At 50.5% G+C, this 24,524-nt stretch overlaps 1 protein-coding gene across 9 annotated transcripts in view; it reads left to right on the top strand.

Moving 5' to 3' along the window:
• FOXN3 (forkhead box N3) overlaps positions 1 to 24,524 on the top strand; it is a 362,322-nt gene that overhangs the window by 192,584 nt on the left and 145,214 nt on the right. For all 9 annotated transcript variants that reach the window (XM_036013048.1, XM_028505943.2, XM_036013060.1 and 6 more), the window contains one exon: positions 7,490 to 7,626. In XM_036013048.1, the coding sequence (XP_035868941.1) occupies positions 7,490 to 7,626 (137 nt within the window). The remainder of the gene's footprint in view (positions 1 to 7,489; positions 7,627 to 24,524) is intronic.

Raw genomic sequence — 24,524 nt, 5'->3', positions numbered from 1 at the left:
GCCTCCTGTGGGGATGCATTCTGGAATGTCCCCTGGGAAAGCCCTGACGATGCTCCTGGCCCCAGTTGTGGGCACCCTTGCCACCCACGGCCTGGAGAGGCCCAGGGAGTGTGAACCTGAGGGAGTGGGAGTGTGCAGGGGGTTTGCGGGGACGGTAAGAGGAGGTACATGGGAACAGTCTCTGGGGGGCTGTGTATTGCAGCAGCACAGGTCCAGGTGGGGGCTGGCGGGCTGCAGGCGGGGCGGGGGGGTGGGGTGGTGTCACTGCAGGGGCCTGCAAGAGGAGCTGGCCTCGGTGTGAGTGTGAACGCACGCGTGTGTGGCTTTAACACTTTCGTGACCCGCAGGGGTCATCTTCCCCTCCTCTGTCGTCCTGTAGCCTTTTGGCCAGCAAATGTGGTCACTTCCAGTTTAGTACTTGTCCTTTCTGGAGGTTCTGCACCCTAAGACACAAAGCCATCCTGTCCGCCCTGGTGGCCCACCCAGCACGTCCTACTCCCTTGGCTCCAGTGATGTTAAACGACTTCCTTCCAAATGAGGCCCAAGGGGCCTTTTGTTAGGCTGTGGAGGTGTGGATGGGTTTCTCACCTGTTGACATCTGGGTTCTGGCCTTATCTGTGGGCTGACACTGAGTTTGGTGGGAAGGGGAGAGCCCGGGGGTCTGAGAGTGGCAGCCCCGGACTGCCCTCCCCACTGCCCTATCCCCAGTCCCTCCTACCTTCACTTCATTTCTCCTTCATGCCAGTGTGGGCCTGAGGCCCTGGCAGAAGCCAATGGGCAGTGGAGGAGGAGCCAGCGGGGGGTGGGGCAGTCTGGGGGGAGCAGAGCCAAGGCAGGACTAGGCGTGGGGGGTCCACAGCAGGCCGCCCCTAGGGAGCTAGCTAGGTTTCCACAGGGACACAAACCTTGGTTGTTACCAGGGAAAGACTCGAAGCCCGCATTCCAAATCCTGGAAAAACCCCTATATTGGCTAGTGAGGCCAAAAAAAAAAAAAAAAGAACAAATCATTCAGCAACTCCAGAGCCTCCTGTCTCCAGAGCTCCAAGTGTCGGAGTGAGTGCTGAGCGAGGGGTCCTTACCCCAGTTTCCAGCGCAAGCCCCCGGGCCCCAGAGAGAACGGAAGAGTGGCCTCCGGGGCCACTGCTCCCTGACCCAGCGCCCTTTCTTCTCTGAAACTGCCCTTCTGCCCATTCCAGCTCTGGCCGCCTTGCCCCAGCGTTGTTCTCTGAATCTGCTCTTCCCCCTCCCCGCCTCAGGGCAGCCTGGAGGGCAGGGCCTCTCCACTCGGGGAAGGTTGTAAGCTCGTAAGGATCCCCGGGCACGCGGGGGGCCTTGATGCCAGAAGCAACTCCAAGCACACGCTTCCTCACAGTCTCTTATCTGAGTGTCTGGTCCGGTCCCGGCTTCACCCAAGTGACCAGGTCTTGCTTTGTTTTATCTGTGTCCTTCTATCCACCTCCCTCTGAGTGTATCTGACACAAAATGCTTCCTCTGGACCAAGGAAAGTAGCGTCAGACAACGGAAGACAAAACGTCATGAGTATCTGCATCATTTCCCAAATCCACAGGTACCTGCTCCGTCAGGGCAGGGGCACGTGTTTTGGAGCTCGGTATCCGGGACAGCTGGCTGTTTGTTGACCTTCTGTCGAGTGCCAAGAGCAGAGCTGTCTCCTCTAACCCTCACGACAGCCCCGTGGAGCAGGCATTACCCTTCCCCCTGCCCCCCCCCTGCCCGCACCTTGCAGATGAGCACACTGGAGCTCGGAGCACGGAAGTGACCCGCCCGAGGTCCCTCAGCTGGGAAGTTGAAGCAGAGCTTGGTCCCAGGCCCCCCTGACTCCAACGTGCATACCGGCCAAGCAAGGGTTACCCTTGGAAAGCTCGGCAGTGTGCTCCACTGCCTTGACAGATGCGTGGCACTGGGCAAGGACAGAGAAGTGTCTGTGCTGGGCAGCTCGGAAGGAGGTGGAGAAATGCAGGCCCGCGTATACCAGTTAGCCCATCGTAACATGTTCTCAAAGCAGAGAGTCACGGGCCTGTGGGCTGATGTGGTGTAATCGCCTCCTGTATCGATGGGGAAACAGACTCAGAGAGGTCTGAGAGACGCACACACACAGTGACTCCAGAAGGCGCTGATGTCAGGTGCAGCTGGACAAGCAATCTGCTCCTACTGCTAGTGGCTCCCTTATTCCAGTCTGTGCCTGTACCTCCTCCCTCCCCCCAGCCTCCCTGAGCATCCCCCTTTCCTGCCTTGGAGCTCTTGACTTAGATCCCCATTGGCACCGTCCTCCTAATCCCACAGGACCCAGCCCTGCACCCCTAGCCCCAGGTGACCCCTTTCTTGGTTTCAGATCCCCCAAACCACAGGAGCTCTGGATGAGAACCCTGGGTTGGAGTGCAAAAGCTGTAGAACAGGGGTAGAGAAGGCTGGGCCGTGTTTTGTGTGTGTGTGTGTGAATAAAGTGTTACGGAAGCACAGCCACGTCTGTTTGTTATGTCTGTGGTTGCGATTGTGCTGCAATGCAGAGCTGAGCCGTTGCGACAGAGACCGAGTGGCCCACCAAGTCTAACATGTTGACTCTGACCCTTCATGGGAAAGTTTATCAACTCCCACTGTCGAACCTCGGGCTGACGTTAAACCTCTGAAGCCAGACGGCCTCAGACCTGTCTTCGTGCGTTCATGACCTTCCCCAGAAAGGCTGGGGTCACTGAGGGCACAGCAGAGGGAGAGAGGTGGCCTGTGTCCGTCCAGCAGGTCTTTCAAATTCCTTCGTTGTTCCTAATACATAAACATCTCAAAGTTCCTACATTCCAAGAAGCACGGGATTTTTCCCCTCCTCACAGTCTTTGATCTGCCCTAGCGCTCAAACCAAAGAATCATTTTTTTACTTTTTCTTTACCTGCCACTTCCAGTCCATCACCAGGTCTAGCTGGTTCTCCAGAGCACACACCCTGGAGCTGTCCTCTTCCCTCCGTCTCTGCTGCCGTGCCCTGGCCGCCTGGGCCTGGCTGGAAGGCTCAGCTCCTAGCAGCTCCTGTCTTCTAGCTCACGGGTCTTTGTTTTCTTCCCAGAAGGCACTGCAGCCTGTCATGATCTGACATGTCTTTTTCTTGTTTATTCTCTTCTTCCCCCTCTCGAATCCAGGCTGCAGAAGAGCAGTCCCTGTTTGTATTGTTTTCTGTTCACTGACATACCCCCCGCGGTGCCTGGCTTGTCCTGGGTACCAGAAGGACAAGGGGATGGACGAGGGAGGTTGGTTTTGGAAACACTCCCAGAAATGGCTTATCGCAAACACCAAAAGGGATTGCTTCACATTTGCCAAGAACACATGTCCAGCTCCCTGCTCGTTTCGATGTGGGTCCTGCCTCAGTATCCCCCTTCCCCAAGCACGGCCTCTTCCTACACTGGGTGGCACATTGGGAGAGCCCTCCATTATTGCTAGAAGTGGGCTTCGTACTCTCCCCCTCCCCCAAAGTGACAAGAAGACAACAAAAAAATGGAAACCATTGTTCGAGACCCGGGCTTCCCATGGTTTTTAGTGAGAAGTGGACGTTACCTGGCGACCCCATGTGCACCTGTATACGTGTATACACACTCACACATTGTGGTCCTGTTGTCTTCCATTAAAACAGTGCTGGTTGTTCCCCATCCCTTTGACCCGTTCGTGTATCCTGGCCCACAGTTCACAGTGCTTCAGACTCGGTGCTTTGAGCTCACAACCCATAACCTGGCGAAGAGACCCCAGAGGACGGCGAGCTGCCCAGCGCTGTGGTGCGGGCCCAGAGGCCTGTGGGACCCGGGAGGGTCACGAGCCGTTGGAGCAGCCCTGGGTGGGTCTAGAGCTCCCACGAAAATGGGTGTTCCTGTGGAAGTTAGATTTAAGATTTAATTTAGTTATATTCTTATCTCTTTCTTTTTTTAAGCCTTTCTCACTAATCAGTTCTTTCTACCATAGAGGATCTTCTGTTTGTCTTTTTTTTTCCTCTTATGTACTAATGTTTTCATTGCCAACAGGGAGCTGTTTGTTATTCCCCAGGTGGGTTTTAATTAAAAAAAAAAGTTGGCCTCCTTCATATTTTTTTATTCAGTTTCCCCCTGTACTTTTCACATTAGTTTTCTCAAATTCTTTGTGTGTGTGTATCAAGTTTAAATATATACATTTAAGATGAAAGTGTATCTATGAAGAAGATCTTTCTTCTCTTACAATTTTGAATTCTTTAATATTTAATGAAAAATGGCCCCTACAGTTATTAAGTTTAAAAAAAATTGTTTAGATAAGATGCAGATATTATATTTCTAAAAGCTCTTACTCTCAAATATATATTCACAACTTTAATAAAATTACACCCTTCTCTCCTCCATTAGGGGCATTAAATGCACTCTTTCTTGCCCTGAGAAACTTGAGCATTCTCTCCTCTGCCTATTTCCATTTGAGAAGTTTTCAAGCAAACCTTCTTTCTGCTCTGAACCAAGAGTAGAAACCAAGGAGAAAGCTTGCAAATAAGACCGGGTGCCTGCGTCTTTCCTGCTTCTTCCACGCCCCACCTGTGCTCGCTGCTGTCGGACCGTGGGACTGACGGCGTCGCCACGGGTGTGTCCTGACGATGCTGCTTTCCTTTACTTTTTGTTCTTTGGAAATTCAAGGTATAAGATCCTGACATTAGCGTCTAGCCTGTCAAAAACCTACCAGTGTTTCCAGACCCCCCCCACCCCTGTAACAGGCAGCACTAACGAAGGTAGGGACCCGTATGATGCAAAGCCCGCGCAGAGAGCTGCAGAGGGCGGACACCGCGGTTATGTGTGTGCCCACCGGGTTTGCGGTGAGACCTCGGCTGGACGGCCACTGTGCAACGGGCGGGCCGAAGGAAACCCCCGGCGGCCGCCTGTCGTGAGCCGGAACTGGCGTCCTGAGCAAGGGAGAAGTTACAGTAGAGAAAACACGGAGAGAGGGGTGCACAGAAGGCAGGTGGGAGCTGGTGGGGTCCTGGGGAGGGGGATCCGAGAGAGCAGAAAGGCTCTTTGCATGAGTGTGCTGAGATGGGACCAACAGCTCCTGGGAGTTAGTTATCCTGGCCCTGCCCGCTGCCGCCGCGGGCATGTGGTGCTGCTTGTAGGACAGAGGGCTTGGGGGAAGGCAGATTGGATTTCATAAAAGGCATTGCACACCCAGGGTTGGCCGCTCTTTTTTTTCTGTGAGAAAGGAGATATTCATGGCGTCGTCACTGTTTATCGAGCACCCGTAGGTGCTGCCACGTTCCAGGTGTGTCACGCCATGCCATCGCTGGGCTTTGCTCCAGTGTCTAAGGGGTCTCTGTTTTGCCCACGACTTTCTGTGGGGCCACAGTTTGCCCAGGGCCGCACAGGCAACACCCGGCCCCAGGACTTCTGTTTCTGCTGTAACTCTGCCCGCTTCTCACACCTGGGTTGGTTTACCTTGTGAAATGTAACCCCTACCGCACCCCCGTCCTGTGGTTTTTCCATTGGGTTTGTAAATAGTGCTGTGGTGTAATGGACAAGCTCCTTGGGTCAGGATTAGGGAGAAACACATTCCTGGCCTATTGTTATTTCCCTGAGAGGGTCAGTGGTCCTTCCTTCCTCTGCCGTGATTTTTATTCCCTGTAAAACTCAACAGCCCTACCCTGAAAGCCACCTTGCTGGACACAAAAGCTGTTAGGTTCCCAGGCCTGAGATAATCTCTCCGCGGAAGTGTTTGGATTGCGTGTGAGATTACGGGGAGCTGGCTGGGGGCCCCCTGTTCCAGCGGATCAGAAAGGCGGGTCCCACCGCCTCCGCGCACAGCTCTGGTGCAGGCAGGGCAGGACCCCGCCGCTGCGGAGCCACTGGCTGCTGTGGGCTTCTGTGATCTGTTCCACGTCGTCCTCATTTGGTGGCTGCGGTCCACCCTCCCTCCCCACGATTCTCCACTCCTTAGCTTTTGGCTTTCTTCTCAAAAGTGTGCCGCGTGTCTCTTTTCCAAAGAAAAGAAACAGAGGGTCCACAGTAGGTCCTTCGGCCACCTGGCTGCTGGACTCAGAGTCCACTCCGTTCCCCGAACTCGTCCTGGCTGGAAAGTGGACCCACGAAAGGGGACATGAGGATGCGGGATTTTCCGAAGTTGAAGTCTCGCGTGTCTGTAAACAGCGGGATAACGAAACTGGGAACTTTGGCCTGACCAGGGCCTGTGGCGGGGGTCAGGCCTGTGCCCGCCTGCGGGTGACCGGGTGACGCGGGCTCCTCCCCTCTTCTCGGCGCCAGAAAGAGCTCTTTTCGGTGACACTGCCTGCTGGTGTCATGGGTGGTACAGAATCTGAAAGAGTTCTGTGACTAAGTTTGTTAGGAAATGATCTGGTGAGAGGACTGGCACAGAAACATTTTAAGGTTTCTCTCAAGATGTTAGGACTCCTTTCCTGAAAGATTTTTCTTGGGCTCTGTCCCCATAATAGTTAAGCAATGTTCTTGTTTGCTTTCTAAATCTTTCTGGAGTACAATAGTTCCGAAAATAAGAGAGTCTGTTGGCTGGAAGCATGGGGTGGGCACGGGTTTATGTAATTTGACTTCTCTTCTCTCCAAACCAGTAAATATTTACAAATGACCTTATCAAACAGCTTGGGTACATTCGGTCACTTGAAAGCGGTGGGGGCAGTGACTGCCCATCAGCCAGCTGCAAGTTCCCGGGGGCCTCATGGGAAGGACTCTTTTTTTTTTTTTAAATAACATGCCCTCCACGGACCAGAAGCCTCCCACAGAATGTGGGCCTCGCCAGGTCCCTCACTCCATGCCACCAGTGTCACGGCACGTGCATCTCGGAGACTGACTGCTGAAGACCAAACCCCCGTTAGGAGCACGGGGAAGTGAGGGTGCGGAAGACAAACACCAGCTGGCTCAGGTTCACCACGGCCACCTGGCTCTTCCGTCTCTCCGGGCAGATTACAGGGTTCCGTGTGACGCTTAAATGTCACACTCGTGTGGGTTCGCAGCAGAGAAGACGGGGAGTCCTTGTCTGGCTCTATAAAGTGGCACCAGTGGAACAGGGTTCAGAAACGCAGCTCTTGGCTTTTAAAGCAGAGGCGGCGTTAGGAGGGTGTCTTAACCCCCCTTTGCTTTTCTGTGTTTGAAATCTGACATTTAAAACCAATTTTTTTAGAAGAGAATACATGTTTTTCAAAGTTGACACCGGCAAATAGTAAAGGCATCGAAATGTTTTTGGTTGTTCGGATAGGAAAATTACAATGTTACTGTATCAGTCTCACCCGGTAAGAAATAACACGTTCATTTTTGTCTGTCAAACTCAGTACGGATTAGACTAAAGTGCATTTTATGGTGTTCTGTTGTCAGGGCATGATATCACACTACTTAAGGCAGGCAAACAGCAAGTAACTGAAGGGGCTTTTAACACAAAGGACCTAGGATAATAGCCGTCTATCTACTTCATGCAAAGCATTCAGTGTTCTGTGTATTCACGACGCTTGTGTTCCCATTCTCTTCGCAGAGCATCGGGAAAGGGTCGCTGTGGTGCATAGACCCCGAGTACAGACAGAATCTAATCCAGGCTTTGAAAAAGACACCTTACCACCCACACCCACATGTGTTCAATACACCTCCCGCCTCTCCTCAGGCATATCAAAGGTAAGCCACTCAGTCCGACTCGTACTGTTTGTCTCCTGAAGTTGCCTTACTCTGCGGCACAGACCGGCGCCCACACTAACGGAAGGGGCTGCGTGATTTTAAAGACAGGTAAATGAGACAGAAAGGAGGTATCGTTGGAGGTGTAGCTATGGTTGTCTCTCTGGCAAATCTTACCGCGTTTGCTGCTGGGGAGGAGAGTGTCTCCAGAAGGCTTGGCGCCCGGCGAAGTACTGCTGTCTCCTGGGTGGAGAGATTTACACGGACGGGTAGACGCCGTCACGTCTCAGGGCGCCCCAGTCTGCTGGAATGAAGGAGGCACAGGAGTCGAGTCAGCGACTCCACTGTCCTCTCGTCCGTCCGACCACGAGCGTCTCCAGGTGTGCACTGCAGGGCTCAGCCACTTGTTGTCACTCTGGTCTCCGTGTGGACGGAGCTCCCGAGTGACCGTTGTGTTGTGGTTACTTGGTGTTTGCCTCTGTGAGGACCACGGCGGAGGACAATGGGTACTTTCCTTCCCCTGCACTTGCCCATTTGTTTTGAGGCAGGGAGGCCGTGGGTACCCTCATTACGGAGATGTAATTGGAGGGGTGGGTGTGCAGCTTGTTACTTTTTAAAAAAATTGTTATTAGTGTTAGATTAAAATAGCCACCTAGAACAGAACCAAATTTTAGCACTGAGTTTATCTTAGCGCTTGGCTTTGAAATATAGCCCTCAATTCTACCAAAAAAAAAATGTTTACTGTCTAGAGATGTTTCTACCATAACCACCCAGCGAAATTATCCGTAGACTATAAGTGTATGTTAATGAGAAATGGCGCGACTTCTCAGATTTCAGTAGTTTTACAGCCCACCACTTGGCAGATTCTTTCTCTAGGCGTGCGCTCTGCAGAAAGGAGCACAGAGTGAGCCTCTGAAACGGCGTTAATGAAGTTCCTGTGCCTCTCAGTTGAGAAGCATTCCATCACAGGCCCTAGACAATCAGTCTTCAGCAAGAGACGGGGAGGAACAGCTGAGCTCTCTGAGAAGACTGCTGTACGTCTGCCTTTGCTAGGCGATTAGCGTGATGGTCTCCATAGCAACTGGAGCGTCTCCATAGTAACGCGTAGCAGAGACAGGTGCAGTTGCATCACAAGGCTGTTTGTTGCCTGGCAAAAGGACAGGCCATTAGTACTTAGATATACGCTGTTGCCTTAGAAACAAATAACCCTACATGGCAACTACAGTTGGTTTGAAAGATTTGGGGGGAAAAAAGAGGTTGTAGCCGCTTTTGTCTGTGCTCATGAAAATCAGCGGAAGCATACTTGATTGGAAATGACAACTTGAGGTCATAGAGCTGTAGGATATAAAATGGGATTTTCCAGAGCGACCCAGCCAACGTTGTAGAAATGTCCAGAAGGACAGGGCCATATGTTCGGTTTTCTTCCTGTGGCTGTAGCCACTCCTGAAACCTGGAAGGGAGCTGGGATTGGAGGGCAGAACCGGCGCCATACGAGGTTGGCGGGGGAGCAGACGACACTAGTTTCCGGAATGTTCCCCCGATTCTCTGGTTCCCTGGTTCCTCACTCCCCCTACCCTCCAGACCCCACAGAGCGCCCCTCACTTTCCTCCCTGCTTGGTCCCTTGGAAGTATTTCGTATCCTTTTGCTTCTAGGAAGTTAAGAACGGTGTGTTATTCACTGGGTCATATCGTCGGTCCATTTAGACCAGTATTCCGTTGCCAAGAGTGACCCCAAGGGAAACGCAGTAATTATTTAATAATTGGAAGGATTATAGCTGAGCGCCAGGGGTTGCAGGAGGAACGCACGCTCGGGCGAGAGGCTTTCCGAGCTGGCCTGAGCTTAATGACTTCATTGGGTTTTTTAATAGAGGCATAAAGATGCAGACGGGCCAGAGCTTCGGGAATGAAAATTATTTCCAAATAAACACTTCGTATCCTGCACTGTCACCTCCAGTTCCTCGTCACCCAGTTGGCCGAGGGCAGAAGAAAGTTCCTCTGTTTGCCCAACACGGGTGCTTGGCTTTCACCCCCGTAACGGTCACTGGGTGTGGAGGAAGGCGACAGACCAGCCTCTGGCCTGCCCGTTCCCTGTCTCCCCTCTGTGGGAACACGCCACTTCCTCTTGCCTGGGGACGAGAAAGCTAAAGGCACTAAACACTGGACGATTGTTCAGTGTTTGTACAGGGGGATGATGGCGTGGTATTCAGCTCCGTTCTCAGCCATCCGCTCCCTCGTGGACGTGACTCAGGGAAGGTGGCAGTGGGAAGGGGGGCAAAGTGAGTCATTTACACGGGGGCCAGACATGCCAACCTGACGTTGTATGGCTGGGTCTCATGTGCCCCAGGGACTCAATCACCTGTCAGCTCCTTGCAGGATTGCTGTGTGGGGCGCCTGGGAGGTGCTCGGTTCTCCTGGAGCCGGCACTCAGCGTGTGGAAGATGGCGATCACACTGGATGGGCGGTTAGTGCTCGTGCTTGCAGGTGCGCTTGGCAGGATGCGCTCTGAGCTGAGCTGCAGGTGGCTGGAGATTCTGCCCGGGAAACGAGTATCCGAAAACCCTGCCTCCGCGTTTGTTCGGGGCCAGATAAAACGCCCAGTGCTGTGGTGCGTGTGCGCGTACCTCTGGTTTCCAGTATACCCTTTTGGATGTCTGTTAGAATGTTCTTTTTTGTTTGTGAATTGTTTTTGATGGAAATGCAGAGCTTAATGGCATTAGCTCTTCATTAGTTTGCTAAGGCTGCCATAGCCAAGTCGCAGCTGAATAACAACAGGAATTTATTTTTTTTTTCCGTTCTGGAGGCTTAGAAGTCCAAGGGCAATCGAGGTGTCAGCAAGGTGGGCTCCTTCTGAGGGCTGTCACCTGGCTCTCACCTAACTTCTGGTGTTCTGCTGGCATTTTTGGCATCCCTTGGCTTGAGGAAGCATGAGTCCAGTATTTGTACGGTGTTCTGCTGGTGCACTGCCTGTGCCCACGTTTCCACCTTTTCTAGGCACACCAGCCCTATTGAACCAGGGGTCCACCCTACTCCAGTGTGACCTCACCTTAGTAATTACATCTCCAATGACTCTTTTCAAATAAGGTCACATTCTCAGGTACTGGTGGCCAGAACTTCAACATGAATTGGGGGATGGGGAGGGGACACAATTCAACCCATAACAGCCCTTTTCTTAAGTGAGGCAGTGTTGCTGATGAAAACGTGGAGGGGAAGAAAGTAGTGAACGCGGTCCATAACCAAAATGATGAGGCGTGTCGGAGGGCCAACCTGGCATTGCTCCCAGGGGCCAGCGCTGGGGCGAGAGAGTAACTGGCAGAGTGCTGGGTTATAACCCCAGATATAAGGCAGCTATCTGTGTGTCCACACTGCTATACCAGGAAATACATTATTGGATAAATGGGTGTAGAGACAGATTCCCCACACAGGACGACTTCTGGCGATTTATGCAGGTTCTTCTCCGCTCCCGCGGTTGGCGCTTAGCTCCCCATCCACACGGTGGCTGCGTGAAGTGACTTGTCTCCAAAGAGTAGACGATGGGAAAAAAGGAGGGTTGTCATGGGAAAACCGGGCACACACTACCTAGGCCAGGTGATCCGAGCTAACACCCGTCGTGTGCAGTTGACAGCAGGCACCTTTGATGTGACGTGCTGGTGTTGGCACCTCACCTCTGTCGTCTTCCTCCCCCGAGTCTGTGACCCCCATCTACTCAGTGGAAGGACATTAGACAGTAGTTTCGTCCTCGAGGGGGGCACATCCGACAGCATACCTGACCAGCACGCACTCCTCAAAGCTGTCAGGGCCGTCAAACCCAGGGACCGTCTCCGAAACTGTTGCAGGCCAGAGCAGCCTGGGGAGACGTGGGTGATGCGCAGGGTGCAGTTTAGTCCGTACGGATGTGCCATCGTGGGTTCCCTAGCTGTGACAAAGGTGTCATAGGGGCATAAGGTGGTAGCAGTGGGGGACTGAGTGAAGGGTGTGTGGGAACGGTCCCTGCTCTCTTTGTAACGTTTCTGTTGAACAAAAAGCGGTCCCCGACACACAGGCTACTTGAGTTTGTTGATTTTACCCATTTTAAGTATCCAAGTTGTTTTTGGTGTAATGAAACGTAAAGTCATTGCGTCACCAAGCGGCTGCCGGACCTCCGTTAGTGTCTGTCTCTGTCATTGGTACGGTGTGTTTGAAGAGCTTGTGATCCTCGGTGCTCACTCCCACCCACTTCTCTGTAGGCTCGGCTGAGCTGCGTGAGGGGCACCGTGGTCACTGGGATGCAAGAGTTCTCGGAACTTTATTTTTGTGAAATGACACTCAGTTGTGCTTTGCAGGGTTCCCATGGCCGCGCTCAGAGAACTCCGGCCAAGTCCACTTCCTTGGGGACTCCAAACCTTTGTCAGCTTGGCCCTTGGACTTTGGAAGGAGGAGGGGTGGCGGCACATTTGGGTTTCTTGCCCACCCCCCTTCAGAAAAGTCCTATCGTCTAATGGTCATCTTACATGTGCCCCCTCTTTCCTAGATGTAAATTTCTCATTCAACGGTATGCACATTGTAATACTTTTGATATAGCTCTTGCCACATTGCCTTCTGATTTTTACACTCTGTTCCAATCTATAGTCCCACAAGCTTTCCAGGAAATCCCCATTTTCTAACCTTTCTCTATGTCTGATGGTTAAATAATCAGTTTCCCAGTGGGTGGCTTGAACTTCTGTGAATTTGGTACTTGATAGTAGGGACATTTAAACTTTACAGTATTAAATTAATGCCCTGTAAATGGCGGATATCCACTAACAATGTTTATAATAACAGATTGTTTTCCAAAGTTATGAATGTGGATCCTCTGTGATATATCCTCTGGTATAGGCACCAGTCCCAAATCAGTGTACAGAAGTCCCCAGCAGGTAGAAGTCAGCTTTGGCTGAAGGAGTGAACTGGTCGTGGCAGATGGGGGTGTGGATTGGGAGGAGGCAGAGGAGGGTGAGGAGGGAGAGGAGGGTGTGGGGAGCTCATCCTTTTAGACAATTAGACGATTAGAAAATCCTTAGCATGTTAAGCTCGTTAATTCACCCACTAAGATGCTGGATTTGCACACAGCAAGGAATCGGCTGCTTGGATAGCATCCAGTAATTTTTTAACTTATAAGATGTCTCTCGTTGCAGTGGTTTGAAGTGGTGTGCGCATTAACAGTTGCCGGAAGAATGGCAGAGCCACCGGGAAGTCAGGGTTGACTCGTGTTCGAGGGGTTTCGCTGTTAGATTGCTGTGTTCCCCTTCAGTCAAGCAGAAAGGAGGAGCATGAGGGCTTCGCTCTGTTGCCTCATTATTCCACTCCTCGTGTTTACCTGGAAGCAACAGATTTGGTGGAAGCTATAAATACTTTTTAAAATGCTCCTCCCGGTCAGTGCACTTGTGTAAGTTTATTGGAAATGGGTGAGGTATTAGGTACTTTGAAAGGGTATGCTTAATCTGCAGCTTTTTGCTTAGAGGTATTTTTAAGAGAATGGTAACTTTTAAAAATCATATGAAGCTGCATTGTGCCCAGTAAGGAGAAGGAAGCGCTGGACTGATGTGGTACAATGGGTGTGGGATTGAATGACCGGGTTTTCTAGTAAGTACTTACAAATATAAACTCAATTTTGTTAAAAAATTGGAGGAAACATAATGGAGAAGGTTTAAAATTGTCAGGGGGGTCACTCATATGACAAAGAATGTCATTTACAATGGGAGCTTTACAAACGCATTAGTTGGCTATAATTTTATTTGCATATCAATTTGTTGTCTGTTGACTTCCATTATGTTTTCTGAGTTGGTCTCAGAGTAGTTTTGACCCCAGCGTCTTGCCGTCACTGTGCTGTCCGCTGTGTATTTCATTCTCACTCAGTCCCACATTACTTCGTGTGAATGGAAACGGCCCCTGTCACTCTCCGAGCACTATGTACTAGGCATGTCACATGGATACTGTGTCCAGTCGTCCAACTTCATTGTTTTCACACTCACCTCCAAGTGTTTAAGCAGCTGGGCTGATGGTATCTTTTTGACTCAGGTGCTGGTTAAAACTCACAGCTGATAAGAGTCACGTGGGGGGACTTTTTCATCCTCTGAACTCTCGGAGTTCCTGGTTTGTGCAGTAATAGCAGAAGCATTAGGTCCTCTTCTGGTCTACTGCCTATGGGTTTCTGTTGCTGACTCCTGGGATGATGGATAACAAGGAGGTTCTGTGTGCCTAATTCCTGGTTAGAAAGTTGAAGTGTTGATGGACTCAGTAGGAGTCTGGGCTCTCTGCCGACTTGCTTCCTCCGTATTTGCTTCTCCAAAAGCTGGCAGAGGACCTGGCAGACCTGATCGGAGCCTCTTAGGTGTTGTTGGGGGTGGGGAGTGAGTGGCCGCTGGATGGGGCTGGTGGGCATTCTGTACCAAACTCTACCCTTTTCCGGGGGGGGTGGGGGTGGTGAAATTGATCTCCTTGTCAGAAATGTGAAAGAACTGTCCAAAAAAAGGCACGAAATGAACAATGCTCAATGTGAAAACAACAAGGCAGTGTGTTTTTTGTTGTGTGCCGGTGTAAAATAGGCCAGTTTTTCGTCACAACAGAAAATAAAAACGTTATCACTGCTGTGTTTAAGCTTCTCGTTACACTAAATGCTTCTGGATTCTAGAGATTAAACTGATGGGGGGGTGTTAAGAAGTGAAGGTGCAGTATAATTAGATTGGGCAGTGGAATCCATTGTTCATAAGAGACTTGAGGAAGATAGAATGGGGGGAGGATTAATTTTCTCAGCAGTGAATTCGATTGGTCAAAAGGTGGCCATAGGTAATATTAATAAAAGGTAAGTATTTGAACAAGTGATGCGGTGGCCAGTGATTCCCACTTCCAGTGTGGATCAGACCTCACCGGAAGTTCCATCCAGGTGGGAGGGAGCACTCTGACATCTGACGTCATGAGGAAAGCAGGCAGGTGGGCTGGGGGGACCTGTGGTACTTACTACCGAGGAGCTGGGAATGCGTAACTCCGAGAACATCGGAAGGCACCGTGCTGGGAGAGGTTTGGGTCCAGTGGGTAGACATTATAGGATCGAAAGAAAGGTTTGACTTCAATGAAGATCTCTCTGAGGTCAGATTCTGTGCCAGGCACGGAACAGGGGCTGGGTAAACGTCTGGGCTGATGGGTGAGTGAGCTACCCATACAGAGGCCGATCAAGGCTGGACAGCCAGCTGCCAAGAGTCTTCGAAGAGATTTAACGTTTGCAGGGAGGACTTCAAGGTAATCCCTTCCAAACTCTTGAATGTGGTAAGTCAGTTGAGTTGCAAGGACAGCAGAGTGATGGGCTGTCATTCTGTACACGGGGTTTGTCACTCTCCAAGCTCACAGTGTAGGTTGGAGACAAACAGGGAAAATATGCTGGGCTTTGTTACTAAGAAATGAAAGGTCAGGTTCTTCTCTTGAAATCGCTGAGTCCAGATTTCAAGACAGTGCTGGGACTAATTTAGTTACTCTTCACTCTGTGTCATCCAGCGTTGTGGTTCATGCCCTGTAATTACCTCCCTTGCGTTAGTGACACTTCTTTGCATTTCCTTCCACGCGAGTAAAATGATCACTGCAGTGTTTTGCCAAGCAGAAGATCATTCCCAAAAGCTGTCCATCAAATCCTCAGACCTTCCCCCTATTGTTTACCCAGTGAGTGACCCACCCACCCTCTGTGTGCATCTCCGTGGGGGAGCCACACTGGTGTCCTTGTTCTGTGGGACCACATGGTGCTGGCTGGAGTCTCTGATCACATTTTTAACCTTTTTTCTTTCATGAGGTTCGTGTTGCGTCATTTGTTTGCACCGTCTTTGAGGCTCTGCCATGTCTGAAAGTTGCAGGGAGAGTGTGAGAGTCATCAGAAATTCCATATTAATTGCTAACTTCTGGTTTTTAAGTCATCTGGAGATATTTAGATATTTAGATGCATTTGTGTGTGTGTGTGTGTGTGTGTGTGTGTGTGTGTGTTTTAGATTGAGCCGCTTAATCACAGTAGTCCAAGTTGAGACATGTTCGCCTTGTGTTTATCTACTTTCAAATGGAAAGTTTTGGTCAAAGTCTGTTTACCACTTTGTTTTTGCCACCCATTTCCCTCTAGCAAACTCAGTACCCTTCACCCAATACACACACACACACTTGCCCTCTAGTTTGGCAAGAGTAAAGATGAATGGAAAAAAATACACTCAAAGGGAAAAAAACTAAAGAATTTTAGCAGCTTTCCCTACCTCCTTCCCTCCCCTCCTCCTCTTCTTCCTCCTCTCTCTCTTCCCTCTGCAACTGTGAGGCTTCTGAAAGAAAAAAATTTTTTTTTTTTACTATAAGGAGAGCAGAGCTTCTTAGGATTCTTCTGAGTTAGAAATTGACACACACTCCCTTTCTGCTTTAGAGAAACTGAGGCACATAGAGATATTCCGCCCCTCCCAGTCCTCCCCCACCTGCTTCCCCCCACACACCCCTTTCAAACTGTCCAGCGCAGTCGCCCGCTGGAGGTGGGTGTTCTGGCCTTTGCGATGAGTCCTCAGGCCCGCAGGCCCCTGCCCAGCTGGTGTCCACCTGCACTAGCTGTGGAGGGGCCCGGCTGTCCCTGCAGCTGGGCAGACGGACACATACAGCAGCTGTGAGGTCCTGGAGAGGAAAAGGACTTCAAGTCTGGGGACACAGTAAGGATGCAGGAAAGTCAACAAGATCGAAGGATCTCAAGTTGGCTTCCCCTGCTCACTGCCACCGCCACCTCCACCCCTGCCTCCCTGCCTGTGAGAATCCTGCCCTTGGGAGACCTGAGGTCGGACAAGAGCTCTATCCTGCTTCTGTCTTGGAGTGGTTTTGTCGTCCTTGGGCCCGTCCTTGTGCCTCCCTGGGCCTCTGCCCCTCCTGTGTAACAGGGTGCAGGGTGGATGGAATGAGACATGAGAACCCCCCACTCGCCTGCACCGACTGGGATGGGAGGGTCCCCAGGCTCCCTCCCAGCTCCTGCAGGTCAGCCCCCATCCAACCAGGCCCCAGGCAAAGCTCAGCAAGTCCCAGGAAGACCCGCAGGTGAGGGCTTAGCCTGGGTCACTTACTAGCCATGTGACTTTGGACAGGTTACCTGCATTCTCAGAGCCCCCACTGTGGCATTAAATGAAGGAAAAGGATGTACCAGATCCTTAGCGCTGTGCCTGGCCCGCAGAAAATCACTGCATTTTCATTTCTTTCTCTACAGTCGCCAGACTTTGTTTCCATAATTAAATAGTTTTGTTTTTGCAGACGCTGCATACCAACTTGGCCTTTGCATATAGGGGTTTGCATTGTAAGGTATCCTTTTATACTTTACATTCTGTAGTTTCTACGAGATTTAAGATCAGTGAAAATCGGGGACTCTGAGTTCTCGGGCCTGTGCTTTAAACACAAACTGCATACCGGTGATATTTATTAACAGTTCTTCCTAGAAAGCATAGCGCAGATTCTGAAAATGGTGCAAAAATGTTCCCGTCTACTTGCTTGGGGATTGGCTGTCCCCCTCCCCTGCACTGTCCCAAGACAGGGGACATGTGGAGGGGGAGGGAGAAGCCCCGCTCTCTGCCCCTTGCCTCTGAAGGTACTTGAGCGATTTTGCAGTGTTGGTGTTTCTGGCCGTCCCCGTCCTTTGCCATCTGTCTGCCAAGGCCCGGCGGTACCTCTGGGCGTCACAAATTTGGACCGGGTCGTTCCTGAAGCCTGAGAGGCCCATCACACCACCCTGGGATGGGAGGCTTATAAATTCCAGGCTGTTGACTCCAAGGCAGCAAGTATCGTCAGAGGAGTAAACATTTCGAAGCTGTCGTGGCAAATGCAAACGTGCTCAAGGTGGTGCTGGCCAGAATCGCTCCTGCTTTGTGGACCCCGCTCTTCCTTTGAAGAGAAGCCTCCCTCTGCTTCTTACTGGAAAGCAGCTTCCTCCTTACACTTCTTGCTCAGCAGCGCGCTTGAAAGGTAAGGCGCTCCGCTCTCCCTGCCCTGATGGCGATGGGAAAAGTCGCCACCGTAGGCTGGCCCCGACCGTCAATTGTGTCCCTTCTCCGGCAGATACATAATCCGGGTTTAAATCTCTTGGCAGTCAGTCATTAGTTTCTTCCCCCTCCCTACATTCTTTGCTTTGATGAGAACAAAGCCTGTCTCCTCCTTGCTCTGCATCTCGCTTCTTCCTCTCTCCCAGGAAACCTCCGTCTCACTCACGTCCCTGAAGGAGAAAGTCACCTAAATGTTATCCTTCCCTACCTGCTAAAAGATGAAGGTCTCTGCTCTTTGTACTTTAACATATCCATGCTCAGAACTCACACATACGTGGTGGCCCGGGTCCTGGGCTCTGCCAAAGGCGTTCAAGCGATAAATGCCGAGGCCCTGCTAGCGAAGGACCCCTCGCTCGGCGGCTCCTCCTCCCGGCTCTTTCAGGGGCCGTTCTTGAGAAAGGGAGGATTGGACAGATGGTAACTCCGGTGGAATTTTATTCTCATTAAAGCCCTTTGAAGTTCCCTTCTTCGAACACTACCCCCTCTCGCCCTCACCTCTTTCTTAGATGGAGCGTATTCTATTGTCAGGATTATGGAAGTCCACGTTACAGAAAAACCAGCCTGAATTGCTGTGAAACAAGTCTTTGATTCAGAGTCAAACAAAAACCCATCTCTACCCAATATTCTAGACTTCTAAGAAATAAACTACGGACGTAAGCTCTTTAGCACCATAGGAGTATAACGAATTTTAAATTTAGTGAATTTCCCCTGTTTTGGATGCTAAACCCTTCTGGATTTGGGGTGGGGGGGGCAGACAGAGCGTTTATTGAACACCTGGTGTGTGGTAGGCTTGGTATCACAGGCAGCGTATACACAGTGTCTGCATACTTGTAAGAGCCTGTCGACATTGATTGTGTCACCGTTTCCGTGGGAGAGGACTGGCTGAGCTCTTCCCACGGGCCCCTGGCACCCTGGGGCCACTGTCTTCCGTGGAAATATTCTCAGGTATCTCATGGCCGACGAGGGGAGCCTGGAAAAGGAAGGAGGGCATGCCACTTTTTAAAAGGCAGGTTTTGTAGCGTAAGGAGGGTGGGGCGAAGGGGGTGGGACCATGCAGGAGGCCGTTACCATAGATCCAGCGAGTGGTGGTGAGGGTCTGAAGCTGGGGCTGAAGAGGAGGGAACAGGGACCACTGGGGGCAGGTCTCAGGGCTTGGTGGGGGAGGGGTGGACGGGAAGCTGAGAGGGTCTAGGGAGTGCAGATGGAGGAAATGACTGAAGATCACTCAGTCTGTGTGCACACGTGTGTAAAGGCTCACTTCTGTTTTAGACAAAGTAGAAAAGTAAATGCAGAGTGGGGAGAATCATACAGTATTTTCTCCAACTTGTGATTGGAGCTGTATGATCTTGGAGATTATGAATGCCACTTAAAAAGAAAAAAGAAATTCAGGGTTTACAACATTAAAGAGCTTGCCTTGTCCATGAATTTCATTCTTAGAGTTAATTAGGAATTTTCCTTTTTTTCTCTAGGCTTGCTAGAATAGTCTGTCATCCTCAGGAATCAGAGGCCATACTTCCACTATCTTTCTAGTCCTTTCTGCAAGTAGTTTTTATTTGTTTTGTAATGTCTGCAGGGAGAACTGACGGGCTTAACCAACTTCTCAGGTTGAGTGTGCTTTGTGGTCATTGTTGTTACAGTTAATATATTTTGTTAACATTCTTGGGGGGGAAAAAAAAAGCTCTCTAACCGTTGGCCTGAAGCTCCAATATGTACACACTCAGTAAATATCTGTGAAATAAAAATGAATAAGTGTAATAAGCCTCCTTTATTTAGATGTTGACGTCACAAAATGGATTAAAGACATCAATGTTTGTTAAGGAATAAGCAGTGAAGATTCCAGAAAATACCTGTCTGACTCTAGTTGACCCAGATGTATAAAAAACTCAGCTCTTAATAACTATTAAGACAGTGCTCTGAAATTGCTTACGTGCTGTGGCAAAACTCAGGGTGGAGGCAGGGGTTAGCACCTCTGGCCATTGGGGCTTGTATGCGCCAAGTTGAACGGACCACTTGGGTGGCAAAATGCGACACGCGGGAATGTTTGCAATAGCTGAAAAAGGTGTAGGAATGATACTAAATTTGAGAGAATCAACTGAAATTTATATGCTAGACCATGAGTGGATTTGCAGTCAGTCTTGGAAAATTTGGTTTTAACCAAGTCATCAAGGGACAAAGGGCAGGGTATCGGAGTCATTTAGAGGGGCTTTTTAAAATCGTATATGATGTCGCCCTGGCTGGCGTAGCTCAGTAGATTGAGTGCGGGCTGCGAACCAGGCATCGCAGGTTCGATTCCCAGTCAGGGCACATACCTGGGTTTCAGGCCATGGCCCCCAGCAACCGCACATTGGTGTTTCTCTCTCTCTCTCATCTCCCTCCCTTCTCTCTCTAAAAATAAATAAAATCTTTTAAAAAATTGTATATGATGTCGATGGAGCAGGCTGTGCACACTGGCAGGGGGAACTTCCCATTCAGTTCGCTGTGAAACTAACACTCCTTCAAAATGTCTTCAAAATAAAGATTGTTTTGGACTATAAGATGCGCCCAGGTTTTAGAGGAGGAAAATAGGAAAAAAAATTCGAAGCAAAAAATGTGGTAAAATATTTAATAATATAAATAACATAGGCCACCCCCCTACCGGCCCAGCAAGCCAGGTAAGCTACATTCGGACTATAAGATGAACCCCCATCCCCCCTAAATTTGGGGGGTGTGTCTTTATAGTCCAAAATACAGTATGTTGTTTCCTTTTAAAGTTACATTATTTATATTAACTATAAACGTCTATATAAAGTCATATATATGTATTTATCATGTATATATGTAGTCAGATATGTATGTGAAATTACTGCCTTACTTGGGCCTTGGCTGTCGTGGTGGGGTGGGGGTGTGTGGCTCTCTGTACTGAGCAACAGGAAATCCGTGTTGAGAGGTGCTGTCCTGTAGCACAGAACATCCGAGCCGGAAAAAATATAAAATTACCCTGTGTGGTGTTCCACATACGGGTACCACAGCGAACCTTTGCAGAGACGTTAAGACTACTTTTGAGTATGCGTGAGGTCTTCCATGGTCAGTAAGTTTGGGGAATGAGCTCCTTAACTTCTTCCTAGTGAGCTAATTCAGACGTTTCGCACATTTTATTAAAGGCCCTTTGGGGGGAGGCGGCACACGCTCATCAACATATTCCAAGGAAGACCAATTTGGGAAAAAGTTATCTAAAATAGGCTGTTTCAAAGTGTTGGTTGCCACTTGCTAATGGGCTATGAAATCCATCTAAGGGTTGCAACCGACCTTTTTTTTTTCTTGTATGAACTCAGTCATAATGAAAAGTCTATTTCTTCCTGTAGATGACAGCCCCAGATTTTGGAGAGCGCTGGTCTCATTCAGGTTCTCGGTTTTATAAGCGAAATACTGACATGAGTCTCAAGATCACATGGGGAGTCAGTGGCATAGGATCTGAGTCTCCACTCTCGTTAACCTACACGGTTGCCCTGCCAAGTTCATGAACCACCCCCACAGGTAAAGAGCAGCACCGCTGGAAGCAAAGGAATGGACGGACAGACACATGCGGTTGATACGTACAATAGAGTTTCATTCAGCCCTTATAAAAAGGGGTGCACTTCTAATACAGGCTGCAATGTGGATGAGCCTTGAAGACATTATGCTAAGTGACATCAGCCGGTCCACCAGGGACAGATACTAATGATGTGATTCCACGTTGTTACCTGAGGTTCCTCAAATAGAGACAGTCAGTTAAAGGTTACCAGGGACCGAGGCAAGAGGAGAACCGGGAGTTAGTGTTTATTTAATGGGTACAAAGTTTCTGTTTGGAATGATGAAAAAGTTCTAGAAATAGATGGCGGGGATGGGTTGCCTAGCACATGAATATCCTTAGTGCCACTGAGTCGTGAACTTAAAAATGGCCAAAATGGGAAATTTAGATGATGTGTATTTCATCACATAATTTAAAAAACAATCCAGGCACAGAAGAACAATAATAATAAAAGCAACACAGTGGTTTGTTTTTTTTTTTTTTAAGATTTTATTTATTTATTTTTAGGGAGGGAAGGGTGGGGGAGAGAGAGAGAGAGACAGAGAGAGAGAGAGAAACAGAGAAACATCAATGTGCGGTTGCTGGGGGTTATGGCCTGCAACCCAGGCATGTACCCTGGCTGGGAATCGAACCTGGGACACTTTGGTTCCCAGCCCGAGCTCAATCCACTGAGCTACACCAGCCAGGGCTGGTTTTTTTATATTTACTTATTCATAACATGGTGTTCCTTTCATGTGTGTGTGTGTGTGTGTATTTATGTGTTTATGTATAACACAGTGTTTCTGTTAGACAGACCTTGTTCTCCGCTCTGACATCCATTCATGCCTTTGGACCTGCCCCGTGTGGGCCAGGCCTCGGCACTGAGCATTCTGAGGCTGACAAACAGGCTCCCCGCCCTTCGGGGTCCTCGAGCACAGTGGCCATGGTATGGCCTTGACCCCAGAGTCCCTGGCCGCCTCCGGCCGCCGACATTCTAACAGGTGACGCATTTGACGGCAGCAGGTCCCCCTCAGCATGTGGCCTTTCCCGTGCTAATCGCTCCGATTTTCTGGCATTTGCAGCATTTGGATGAACCCACAGCTTGCATCTGAAAGGCCAAGCAGACACAGATTCCACAGTTTTCTCTTGGTTTCACCCTTTCATCAGTCGGTCTTTAGCCCCGACCGACTGTCGACAAAGAGCCTTTTTCTCGATTTACTCCCCTCTTTCTTCACAACACCGCGCCCGGGTTCGGCGTCAACAGCAATTTAAGTGAAATGCCACCCCCCGAGAGGTGGCTGCAGTGGTGCCCTCTGTCCCTATGCCCTGCGCTGGCATCACATGTTTGGGTGTGAGAACCACAGGGACCTGGTGAACCAGAGAAGAGGCAGGGGTGGCTGGGTGGCGGGAAACGGGCGCCCGTTGCTTCCTTGCAGCTGATGGAGGCTTTGCAGACTCCTGATGCCACGCAGTTGCTGCCCACAGAAGTTGCAGCAGGTGGGAGTGGCCTGTTGGCGCCGACTGAGAACTTCGGGGGTTTCTCACCGTCAGGCTGGCACCCTTTGGCTTCCGGTCCCTGCACAGGTGTTGACAGATGGCAGGGCTGTGCCTGCAGCTGCCCCGCGGGCATCTCTGCGGGCCTCGGGTCGGCACCTGCAATAAGGGGAACTGGGAGAAAATGCCTCCTACCCACCCAACCAGGGGAGGTGTGTCACTGGGTTTACCGGGAGCTGAAGAAGTGCTTCAGAAGTAGTGCATTGGAACGTGCCGCACATGGGGGGGAGGCAGGATGGCTGCTAAAATCTTCCAGAATTGGGGCAACACACCGTAACACCGCCCTCAAAATCTTTTAGCTTGGGCTTGCGGGTTTGGGGGCTCCCTCAGGCCCTGTGTTGGGGGGGCGGGGGTGGGGGTTGTCCTGTGCATGGTGGCATGCTCAGCATCACCCCTGGCCACTACCCACCACAGGCCAAGGTGCCCCCTCACTAGTGCCGATCAGAAACGTCTCCAGACGTCACCAGATGTTTCCCAAAGGGGCAAAATCACCCCCGGCTGCGACCGGCAGGCAAGCCCCAGACGCCAGATTCTGCCGTGTTCTAAGTTTTCGGCCTCGAGGAATTTGTCAGCTGTTGTTCTGGAAATAAGTAATGGGTCAAGGCTTGGGTTTTTCTTTCTGTTTGTTGGAGTTGAGTCCTGCGTTGTTAGCCCAGAGCTCAGCTCTTGAACGTGTGTGTGTCACGTGTCACCGACTGGGAACAACGGACAGCTCGCCCCGGTGTGCGACGGCCCCAGTACACGTGCGGTAAGCGTGTCCTGCGGTGGGTGTTCAGTGTTGAGTTCGGGTTTGGTGTGTCTGCCGGAGGTTTGCGTTGTGGTGCAGGTCTGGGGCCCCTCTCGTTTCTTCTGCGTCGCTGCTTCTCCCCAGTGCTGGGGTTCTGTGAGGCCACTGAGAGAACAGGAGCCAGCCAGCGGAAGCTGCTGGAATGTGCATGGCAGCTCCTAAGGCCGCCTGCCCTCTTTCAATGCCTGTGCTGCTCGCTGGCTGAAGGCTGTGAGCAGGCCATTCATTCAGTTCCTCTCCTCGTACCTTTCTCTCCCTCTGAACGGAGGATGAGATGCACTCTTCATCTTCCTCAGCGGCCGCGATGTGGTCAGTTCATCTGTGGAGCTCACCTCACGGAGTGCTCTCCGCTGTTCGAGACCCTGGCATTCCTGTGGTCTGATTACCTCTTCCAGAGCCCTGCCTGGATTCTCACGTTTTATTTCCTAAAACGCAGATTTGCTGTTTCCTTCCCCAAGGCAGGGTTCCCTGGAGTTGTTTCTTTATTCATTCCTCCACTGTTGCTGAAGATCCCGTGTGCCTTGCTTTGTGCAAGTCACTTGGGACATTTAGATGACTAAGCCAGGTTTCCTGTCACACTCTAGTCAGAAAGACGGGTTTCTAAAGTATAATATGAGAATGGTTTTCTCTTGCCTTTACAAAGTGCTATGGTGTGACTTTCCTGCCCACTTAGAAACCCTTCTTAAGCACTGAGGAACTGGAATGGTGAGGACGAGTTCGGAGGGCATCATATGAATCCTCCTGCCTGCGGGAGCACTGCTCTGGGAGTCTGCAAACCCGGGTTGGCACGTAGGCACTGGCCCCGAGTAGCTGTGTGCTCTTAGCCGGCCGCCTCACCCTCTGGGTCTGCTTCCTGGGCTTCCGGAGTGATGTGCATGGGCTAGTGCATCTCAGGTAGCCCTTCCAACTCCTGCAGTCTATGCTTATTACAGTAATAGTTACGTTGTAATTTTTAAATAATACCATAATATGTTTAGAGCTGGAAACCTCACAATTA

Source organism: Phyllostomus discolor, chromosome 1 (assembly GCF_004126475.2).
Source record: "Phyllostomus discolor isolate MPI-MPIP mPhyDis1 chromosome 1, mPhyDis1.pri.v3, whole genome shotgun sequence".
In the NCBI taxonomy this organism is placed as follows: Eukaryota; Metazoa; Chordata; class Mammalia; order Chiroptera; family Phyllostomidae; genus Phyllostomus; species Phyllostomus discolor.
The sequence above is the reverse complement of the archived record's forward strand: the minus strand, read 5'-3'. Positions and strand labels throughout refer to the sequence as shown.